At 41.8% G+C, this 10,627-nt stretch overlaps 3 protein-coding genes across 3 annotated transcripts; 1 reads left to right on the top strand and 2 right to left on the bottom strand.

Moving 5' to 3' along the window:
* On the top strand, positions 1 to 4,239 carry LOC129755572 (uncharacterized). Its single transcript, XM_055752128.1, has 3 exons — positions 1 to 321; positions 1,486 to 2,720; positions 3,291 to 4,239. The coding sequence occupies exons 1-3, from the start codon at positions 57 to 59 to the stop codon at positions 4,227 to 4,229; spliced, it is 2,439 nt and encodes an 812-aa protein (XP_055608103.1). The 5' UTR covers positions 1 to 56; the 3' UTR covers positions 4,230 to 4,239.
* A 578-nt stretch (positions 4,240 to 4,817) lies between these two features.
* On the bottom strand, positions 4,818 to 8,364 carry LOC129755573 (protein maelstrom homolog). Its single transcript, XM_055752129.1, has 4 exons — positions 7,900 to 8,364; positions 7,105 to 7,306; positions 6,109 to 7,031; positions 4,818 to 6,045 (listed from the first exon to the last, which is right to left on the bottom strand). The coding sequence occupies exons 1-4, from the start codon at positions 8,050 to 8,052 to the stop codon at positions 5,410 to 5,412; spliced, it is 1,914 nt and encodes a 637-aa protein (XP_055608104.1). The 5' UTR covers positions 8,053 to 8,364; the 3' UTR covers positions 4,818 to 5,409.
* Positions 8,365 to 9,775: 1,411 nt separating this feature from the next.
* Positions 9,776 to 10,321, bottom strand: LOC129751229 (uncharacterized). Its single transcript, XM_055746598.1, has 3 exons — positions 10,287 to 10,321; positions 10,147 to 10,215; positions 9,776 to 10,060 (listed from the first exon to the last, which is right to left on the bottom strand). Exons 1-3 carry the CDS (start codon positions 10,302 to 10,304, stop codon positions 9,830 to 9,832), a joined length of 318 nt encoding a protein of 105 aa, XP_055602573.1. The 5' UTR covers positions 10,305 to 10,321; the 3' UTR covers positions 9,776 to 9,829.
* Positions 10,322 to 10,627: the final 306 nt, after the last annotated feature.

The raw sequence follows: 10,627 nt of genomic DNA, 5'->3' as shown, positions 1-10,627 counted from the left end.
GTTGTTTATTTCGGAGTTTCGTTGACCGGTCCGCATAATCGACGATTTCCGGAACAATGGCCAAGCAATGTTTAGTTTGTGACAACAGGGCGAAGGTAACCGACAAGATGCTTGTGGATCCACTCGAGAAAATCACCTACCACAGGATGCCGGCCAATGGGGAACGGCAGAAAAAATGGCTCGAATTTTGTGGCCTCACGAAAAACGATGCAATCTTCAATAAATTTGTATGCAGCGAACATTTCGAGAAAAAGTATATCGAAAGAGATCTGAAATCGGAACTGCTCGATGGCATCAAAAAAACTGTGCTGAACAAGAATGGTAATGTTCTTTGTTTGGGATTTAATTAATTTAATTAGTTAATAATAATTTAATTAATAATAATTTATTCATTGAAATTACGGTAGCCTTAAAGTTATATGTAACTATTGCACAAGGTCAAGGAATTACAATTTAGGAGAGATTGAATAATACAAAACTCTGGTTCTGTAGGTTCAAAAGTCACTGTCTGAGTTTCCGCTTGAAGATTGCCATGGATTCCGCTGATCTGGTTTGTATTGGGAGTTGGTTCCAGTGAGACGCGCCGTAAATCAGGATACTTTTCCTAGATGTTGTGGTTTGTTGAGGTACAACGAAGGATTTGGATCTATCACTCCGCGTTCTTTGCATTTCACTTTGCAGATATTCTGGGGCGCCCTCGTAGTACAAGTTACGCATAAAACAACTAATGCGTTGGTGATAGTTCTCTGGTAGATCATGGCCCAGGATGCTGTTCCTTAGATTTGTAGTACTGTCTCTGCGACGTAGACCGTATACAAATCGTACTGCCGATTTATAGCTGCGAAGTAGTTGATTCTTTTGCTGAGCTGACAGACCGGGATAGTACACTACGTCGCAATATGAATAAATCGGGATGATTACTGCTTGCACCAGCTTAATACGTGTCGCTATAGGAAGAACTGCCTTGAAACCTGTGAAAGTCCGGAGGGTCAGGTATACCTTTGAGACCACTTCGTTCACCTGTCTATTCCAACTCAGTTGTTCGTCCATCGCCAAGCCAAGGTTTTTGATGTGTTTTTGTGTCGGAATAATTTCTCCACAGAAAACTATATCATTGCTCGTGGTTAGTGAACCAGTCTTGGAAAAAATGATAGCTTGAGTCTTCTTCGGATTGGGATGAAGAGAATTCTGCCTGCTCCAGAGCTCAATGTAGGCTAGATCTTCATTAACCAAAGTAACCATGTTATTCAAGTTGTTGATGGAACCTGATGTATAGATTTGCAGATCATCTGCATATAGGTGATATTGACACTTAAGATCTTTGACAATACTGTTGATGTAAAGGCTGAATAACAAGGCACTCAGGCATGAACCTTGTGGTGTTCCATCGATCAATCTTCGCTCGGATGAATATTGTTGTCCACATTTAACCACTTGTGATCGGTGACTTAGAAAATGTGTTATTGATTTCTTAAATATTTTTAGCTTTTCCCACAATCAGGACAACACGGAAGAGACAGAGACGCCCTTTGATTGACAATGAAGAAGAACAGCGGCGAAAGCGTAAAGCCGAGGTTGATAAACTGCTGCAAGTGGGGCCGCCGGAACCGATTCGAAATCCTTTTCGTCAACTGAAACGCTCATTGAAAAAGGCTACGGAAACAGGCAACGGATCCGGATCACGTAACCTCCTTATAAAGCTGGATAAATCTGAACCAACTCAAATCGATACCGCTATCGAGTTTTGCGACTTGGGTTCAGCAGCCGAACCAGACGTAGCCACACTTCAGCGCCGAATCAAAGAACTGGAACAAACGGTGGAGAAAAAGAATGAAAAAATTCAACTTGCCAAAACGGAAATGATTAATATAACAAAAGCGTTGCAAGAACTGAAGGACATCGAGAAGAAAAATCTAACCATAAGAATGAATGAAGTGCTGAAAAGCTGTTTGACTAAAAATCAAATACAAAAGATATTAGATCCCGATTGTGTAGTCTCCTGGGACAACGAAGATATGTTCAAGGCTGTTTACACTCGGATGATGGCAAAAGATTTCTATGAAAATCTTCGGAAAGAACTGAAATACCCGTTACCCTCTTCGGAGGCGATAGCTCAATGGTTGCAACCGTGCTATAAAGAAAGAGGTTACCTCATTCGGGTTCTTAGCGTTCTACAAGCATTTGGCAAACAGCTATCGCCGCGAAACCGTGAATGCGTTCTTACATTAGGACGAACCAAAGTCAAAACTCAATACCACTACGATCCCATTCGTGATCAGGTAATAGATCACAACGGTCAGTTGTACTGTATAGCAGTCCAAGGGTTGTTTGATAATTGGTACCAGCCGTTGTATCTGGAATTTGATTTAACTTACACCCTCGAATTAATAGAAGCTTTAATCAATGAATTACATAGTATTGAATTCAATGTCCTGGCAATTTGCGGACCTTGCGAGCTGGAAACTTTTGATCTGTGGAACGAGTTGGACGTAACCGTTGAGCAACCCTTCATAAGACATCCACAAACGAACCAACCGGTGTTTGCATTTGGATGTGCATATTCAACACTCAGGATGCTGCACAGGACACTGGTGTTCGAGGGACTGTTGATACAGGACGACGTGCTGATATCGAAAGAAGTGATTGAAAAGCTGTTCGAATCGCAACACCCCCTCATTAAGGATAAACTGGAAATAACGAGACATCTCATCAGTGAGCAGGTATGGAGTTTGTGCTCTTTAATCTTTGATCTCTAATGTCATGAGGAATTCCTGATTTAAAGAAAACAGAAAATTCTCCAATGAACTGAGACAAAGTTTTCACTGTTTTTAGTCTAAAACCAATGTTTTTCGCTCAGCTATTAGAAGATATTAAACTATACTTATGTTTGCTTGAGGGTTAAATATTCGTCGTAATGTCGCATTGGCACGTTTGAATACAACATTTCCACAGATTGGGCTTGCGAACATAATTATATTTAATCAACTGATAAGAATCCCAGATATAATCTACCTTGTTCAATGCAACTCATTAAATTTTTTGATTGAAATTTGGCACCAGCAATGATAATTTTTCCGTTGCCTATACAAAGGCGTTTAAATCTATCCCATCAGATCTCTATTGTAAATGGGTTTAGATTAAATTTATGAAAAAAAATCGTTTGTCATGATAAACTGTAAAATTAACTCTACAAGTAGACTACACCGCCTAATTTTGAAAAAAAAAGTGTTCGATCACTTTAGTAGATAATTCTCATCTCACTGAATATTTCTTTCAAAATTTCCTTGCAGACATTCGATGACACAGACTTTGAGGGTACGAAAACCCTTATATCTCACGGTACATCACGAGCATTGACAACACTAGCTGAGGAAGGTGAAGCTTCAGTTGCTGCATTGGGCAAAATGATAGAGATCTTGCGAGACTGGTTCGATCTTGCAACTCTGAAGCCAGCGGCAACAACTGAACAAGCGGCAAAACGACAAACCAAGGTGTTGAATGATCTCTTCGAGATATTCGAAACCGTTAAGAGCGAAGACCAGGAAGAGTGTTTCATTCGCCAAATTGTGATGGTTTCGATTAGCTCGTTGCGTAAGCTTGCTTCTGGAATAAATTTGAAATATAACATCGTGATACCGACGGAGCAACTGACGTTGCATAACATGAATAATCTGTTCTCGAAATTTCAAGACCACCATAAAGAGGAAACTACCCCAATAAGTACAATCCTTTGGCAGTTTAGCTTGTGCACCGAGGAGGATGAAGCAATCGTTACTGCTAAGGTTCAATCCAGCCTGGACCTGCCGAACAACGTTCATTCCTTCGAAGAAAGCGTCTTTGATTACGATGTTAATACCATCACCGAAGCGGGCGCGTGCTCTTACCTGACCTACAACATTGCAAACACACTCAAATACAAGTACGAATACCTGGGCGATTACAGTTGCAACATCGAGCGGGTGAACGATTGTTACGTGGTTACTCCGGATGGACGCGGCGCAGTCGACAATGTCACACCCTCACAGCTGTGGACCGAACAGGCCAAAAAGCTCGACAGCTATTTGAGGGACGTAACGTTCTATAAGAACGAAGGCATCGTGGAGAACTTGGTTCGCTCGATTTCGAAGCGTTATCCCAAGATGGGCGTCGACATTATTCGGCTTTACGTGGAGAAGCGGTTACAAATTAAGCTAAGCAATCTTAACCGGCAGCTGCAGCACGCTTGTTGAACGAAATAAAGCTGTACTTTTTCCAAGTAGTGCTGGCTTTTGCTTTGCTCTGAAACATCCAAGAATGATAGGATTGTCTTGTGACTCGAACTGCATGCTGGGTGAGCTAGGTATTTAAGCATTTTTTACGACTTCAAACAATGTTCTGATGGTTTTTATCACCTGGATTAGTTGGTCGAGTAAGCTTAAAGAAAGCGCTGGAATCGTTTCCGGGTCCTGAACACAAAAGTCTTAGCTCACATTTTAAACTTCCGTTTGTTGTCTCTTATCAGAAGCATTTTAGCTTTGAGCGATTAATGTTTAAGGCTTTCGAAGACAATTTATCAAACAAAAGTGAACACAATTTTTTTTTCACTAGGTGATACCGGGAAATTTTAACTTTATTTTATACTCGCCTGTTTTTAGTAGGATGTACCAATATTAAGTTTAAGTTCTATCTCACATTGACTGCAATTTCAAAAACACTTGTTCACATATTTTTTCTTTCTGGTTCTCCACAGACAGAGACTGGGATTCAAATATATTTCTATTATCCTTTGAGACGTAATATTTTTCTTCAATGTTATGAATGCCTAGAGCAAGTTATAGATTTTCGTTTTTTTTTCAAGACTTGAACGACAGTGAACTTATCTTTCAAATTGTAGTTTGATTCTTATCGTAGTAAGAAAAGCGTTGCGGCGTAGCTCTCATCATTTTGGAATTTAGTAAGGGGAAACCAGTAAGATTTAATTTTTCTTTTTCATATCATAGTTTATATTTTATCATTATTTTATTTGGACAATAAGGACCAATTTCTGGGATATTTACTTTCTTCAAAATCTGGTTGTCACAAAAATTACTTACAGTGTACAAAAAAAACTGATAAGCCTAGTTAGCAAATGGGTGCAGAATATGGTAAAATCATAGGTAAATGTTGTTTGAAAAACATAAAAGGATACAAAAAAACACAAAAAAAATATACATGAAGAGATTACGTGAAATGATACGAACAGATTAAAACTTTGTGAGCTTAATATACAATTCAAAGTTAGTAAATTTAGACTGGTTTGAAATGATTGATTTCACCAGAGGGTTCTCTTAAAGGTATCTGTGTTTTGTTTGTGTGAGGGCTAGCAAAATCGGTTCCTTCGAAAAGATGTTCATTTCGATTGTCAATATATGTAGTAAAATTTCTTTTTTCTTATTTGCTCAATTTGCCACGACCTGCTCCCAGCTCGGGAAAGTCACTAGTGGAAAATTGGCTGCTTCCTGGCGGGGAAGCCGGTGGCCTGTACAGTGAACCACGCCCGTACCCGGTAACGGCACTGTACGACGACGAGGTTGTTGAAGCCGGTGGCGATCTGCGGCGGTCTTCTCGACGGCTGCTCGAGGCGCCCGGACTCGGCGAACGGCGTTCGTCTTTAACGCGAACCGGAGAGTAATCGTCGTCACTTACCCGGCGACGCGACGAGCGACCGCGGTCCGAATCGGGTGAACGACGTTCCTGCTTGACTGTTCGGGACGAACTGTAGTCACTGTAATCGGGAGAATCGCGACCGCGCCGACTATAACTGTCCCGGTCTCTGTACGAATCGCGATCTCGGTACGAATCACGCCCCCGCTCTCGAGAATCTCGAGAATCCCTGTAAGAGTCGCGATCTCGTGAATCTCTGTAGGAATCTTTGTCCCGGCGATAGCCACTATCGTAAGAGCTTCGAGACGGCGAAGATCCACGGTACGAAGAAGTTGAACCGCGTGAGTATCGCGGGTCTCGGGAGTCATGTCGGCTACTGCTGCTGCTGTAACCGTCATATTTTGCATCCGGGTCATCCTTGATCTGCAAATTAAACAATTCGGTCAAGAATGAAATTGTTCGGCAATAAAGCAGAAAAAAACCTACCCTAGTTGACTCGTAGTCCCGGCTGGAGCGATAGCTCGACGAAGACGACCCAGGCTTTATTCCATAGCTCTGGCTATACAACTTGGACCCCTTGTCGTCGAACGAATCGTAGTGGTCCCGCGGGAGCTTGTTCATTCTCGGGTTCGTTATATGTGTTACCTCCGACGAGGAAACGAACGAGCAGTTATCCATCTGGTTGCTGAGCACAGTGCTCGTATCGCCCACGGTAGTGCTGCAGAGGGCCGTGTCAGCGTTCTTGGGCAAATGTTTGCCCGGTTTCATCTCGATGCTCAAATCCAGACAGCAACTGTCGGAAATAATGAACGCCCATCGGACACATTTAGAAAGCGGACAATACTTGCCGTTGCCCAGCTCTTCGTGGTAGTCGCATGCAATATCTTTCGTGTACTCGTACACGTCCTTCTGAATGATGGCCTGTGCAATGTGCACAGAAGGGAACGTTTTGATGTCCATGCCAAAACTCTCGGTGGCACGTTTCAGTTGATAAAACAGTTCGGCCATCGGGCAAACCAGCAAAGTATTATCGTCCATGGCACCCTGAGCCAGAATACCCTTCAGGATATTTTCTACCACCTTGATATCAGGAGCATCGGTAAATAGAGGCGGTAGTTTTTCCTGGTTCGAAAGAAAGCTGAAAAGCCGCAGGATAATCTCATCGTTATCCTTCTCCCCCATGGCATCTGGCGGGATCGGAAGCTGATGGTCGCTTTCGGCGTGTTGTTTCGCTTCATAGGCCATGCCCAGCGGAAGTTTGCCAGGATCGATAAACATGTGCAACTTATCCTTGACACCGTCTTTCAAACTGTAGCGCACCACACCCATTTCGGCCGGAATATAAGTGCCCCCGGATGTTACGCAAAAATATGAAAAGGATATGAAATAGAACTCGACCTTTTCCAACTCTGGAAATATAGAAAACCATTTAAAAAAACTGCTCAACAACTTAAACCAACCAAACCAAGGATTCGTTCCTACCGTTGTTGGCGATGCCGTTGTCCAGCATGGTGCTGATGGTATTTCGGATCAGTTCGCCCTTTTGGACTTTGGCTTTCTGTTCCGCTTCGACGACCGAAATCGGTACACCCTGGGAGGTGTACTTTTCTCCGTTGTCCCGGAGCCACTCGCGATGCTCCCGGGCCATCTCGTTGTACTTAGTTTTCTCATCGGGCGCCATGGACTGCGAATTTAAGGAATAGCAAATAAAGGTAAAGAATAAATGCGAAACTGCACTTGTAGGTTCGTTGCTCTCGATTATCCCTTAAAACAAGAAATTACTTTAAAAAAAACAGAGTTGTTTTCGAACAGGTGCTTCAGAATTCAGATACGATTAACTCTCAACTTGAAGCTATTTCAATGTTACTCTACTTTTTCCTTTAACAAATTAGCGAACTTAAGAAAAACTTCTCAAAGAAAAATGAAAATCTTGACAACCAAATTTAAGAGATATGATGTATGTAGCTTAAAAAAGTATGATAGCAAATACCTACCAAGTATTCGAAGAATGGTTGTAAAAGCATTTTTTTGTAAAAAAGGGTCTCAATCAAATTTTCTAATTTTGTACTTAAATGATTTTCCAAATTAGTTTTTTTTTTATTTCAATAAGGACTATGGCCATAGCTGATTTGTAGAACGCTTGCCTTCTGAGCCAATGGTCTCGAGATAGAGTCCCAACGACGAATTTTTTAAATAAATAAATAAGATCATGATCCATAGTAAATGGAAAATAATAATATTTTAAAGTACTATGATTATGATCAACATCCGACTTACGTTCCAAATCGGGGACGCCTTTAGCTGGACTTCGTGGTTGCCGCCGCGGAAGACATGCCCGGCCGCTTCCTGCTTCTTCCGGTACTCCATCATGAAGAAGTAGTACGGCCCCTTGGACTGGTTCTTCCGGTATTTCTTGTGCGGTGGAGCCATTTTATTTTTTGCTTGTTCTCTTTTCTTCTTAGGACACGCCGCGCAGTGCAGTCACAGGGGGAATAAAAAAAGTTATCTTTAGATTATCGCCTTCCGGGATGAAAGTTTTTCGCATGGATTTTTCGAGCAGCTCGATCAACTTTCGGTACAAATACCGACTATTTCCGGTAGAACATATATCACGGTAGCACAACACGATAAAATATACACTCAGTTTTCTAAAATATACACGAAATTACACAATCAATTCTGGACACGCTAGCCCTCTCTAAAGTCTATACAAAATGTCAGCCCACAGAGCTGCTACAAAGAAAACGCGCAGAAAGATAAATATTGGAGCGAAGCGATCCCGAGTAGAAGATCTTTCCAATAAAAGTTCATCCGTTCCGCTTAGTACGAAGAGATGGATTCCAAAACGTTTGTAGTTCACTCATGTTCTCAAACACACTGAATTTAAAATAGCGATTTATAAAATTTTTAATTATTTTCATTCTTAAAATTTTTAATTTTGCTAAACCAACAAAATTGATCTAGGGGCCGTTCATATACCACGTGGACAACTTAGGGGGGGAGGGGTGTATGGAAATATCCACGCTTGTCCACGGAGAGGGGGGTAGGGGTTTGGGTCATGTCCACGTGTACATACTTGCTTTCAAAATGATTGTATACCGATTGGCATAAAGTCATTTGGCATAAAGCCGTTTGGCATAACGCCGTTTGGCATAAAAGTCGTTTGGCATAAAGTCGTCTGGCATAATGGCCGTTTGGCATAATGGCCGTTTGGCATAATGGCCGTTTGGCATAATGGTCATTTGGCATAATGGCCGTTTGGCATAATGGCCGTTTGGCATAAAATGATGGATAAAAATTTCGAGGAAGCCTACTCACGCTTCGCGTTCGAACTAAAATAAAATATGGTCCTTACGCTTCGCGTTGCGGACAGGGCTAGGGGATTGTCTTTAACTTTGGGTAAACCTAGAAACACGGGGCCTTCCTAGGGCTTTGAATAAACCTAGAAAGACGTGGCCGTCCTAAAATGATGGATCAAAATTTCGAAGAAGCCTCCTCACGCTTCGCGTTCGAACTAAAATGAAGTATGGTCCTTACGCTTCGCGTTGCGGACCGGGCTAGGGGATTGTTTCTAGCTTTGGGTAAACCTAGAAACACGGGACCTTCCTAGGGCTTTTTATAAACCTAGAAAGACATGGCCGTCCTAAAATGATGGATCAAAATTTTGTAACACGGAGTTAGCTCAGTGGGTGGGGATTTGGGAAAGGTAAACAAATGGGAACTCAGGGTCGTTTTGATGATGCAACGCGACACTTCCTTTCCGCGGAACTCGCAGCAGAGTGATCCAGTTAGAATCGAGTCGACCAGGGGCGTACACGGGTGATTACTTCGCATGCTAGCAACCAGTCCACACTATTAATGAACATTAAATCGAGGCGGGCAAAGCATGTAATCTCATGAAAGTGAACTTTTAAGCAAATGATTGGAAAAACGAGTATGAATTTAAGAAAGGTGTAAATCAACCAATTATCTCTTGCAAATTACTAAAGCCTGAATTTGTATACAAACATAATGTTGGGGTTTATTTTAAACAATTTTTGGGAAGGTGACGTCACATTTTCATTTTAGCATACTTGCGGTTTTCTTCTTCGTACTTAGCTGCAGCATGCAGCGGAACCGTTGAACGATGTTTGTAAGCTAGAACTAGGTTGAGTCGACGGAATTCCATCGAAAGTTGATAGGGTTGTTTTCAACGACGAAGATAGCTTCAGCAGGCCTCTTTCCGGCGTCCCGGAAGAGCCTGGAACTTGTTGTTGATGATCTCAGCTTTTACCAAGCACCGGGAGGGCTTCGTCGACAACCTTGAAGTGGCGAGCAAGGTTAGGGTTGTGGTCTCTTCTGTCTGCTTCTGGATTTGGGTTTCTAGTGCCGCTGTGCGTTCTAGCTGGACGATGTTACTGGAGAAAAAGCATGCGAACAAGAAAAGGCCCTCTTGGACCTGCCAAGTAAGGTTATAATACTAGCGACTAAATAACATCGTCCACGTGGTTCACAAATTGTTTTGTTTTACACACAAACATTTACCTTTTCTTTTAAATGTGTTTTGTTCTGCTTAACGTTCACAATGTGTTGTTCTTTTAACGATTTTTTTGGCTATAACATATTTACATAAAACTTTTAACATGTGCTTTTCGACTTCAATGTTTCGTTCTTATTTTACTAACCGTACTATTTTTCCGCATTTTAATTTACACTGTACTAAACATTGTACTTTTAATGTGTTTTTGTTTTTGTACTCTAGAATAAGTAGAAATAGGTTAATCAATTTACACCATACAATTTAATAAATTTTTACTTTAACGACACAAGACGCGCACTACTTTTCTTTAACGAGATCACAGACAGAAAGAACATGCTCAGTGGTGCCAAAATTCGCGAGACCTACAATTTCGGCCGACGCCCATACATCCTGCAAAATTACATGGTGCGTCGTTCTCTGGGTGCCCACACTTCCCCGCGACGACCCTGGTTGAGCACGACGCCTATGGATCACTCAGAGAAAGAG

This window comes from Uranotaenia lowii, chromosome 3, assembly GCF_029784155.1.
Source record: "Uranotaenia lowii strain MFRU-FL chromosome 3, ASM2978415v1, whole genome shotgun sequence".
Taxonomy (NCBI): Eukaryota; Metazoa; Arthropoda; class Insecta; order Diptera; family Culicidae; genus Uranotaenia; species Uranotaenia lowii.
This window is presented reverse-complemented; position numbering and strand designations above follow the sequence as displayed.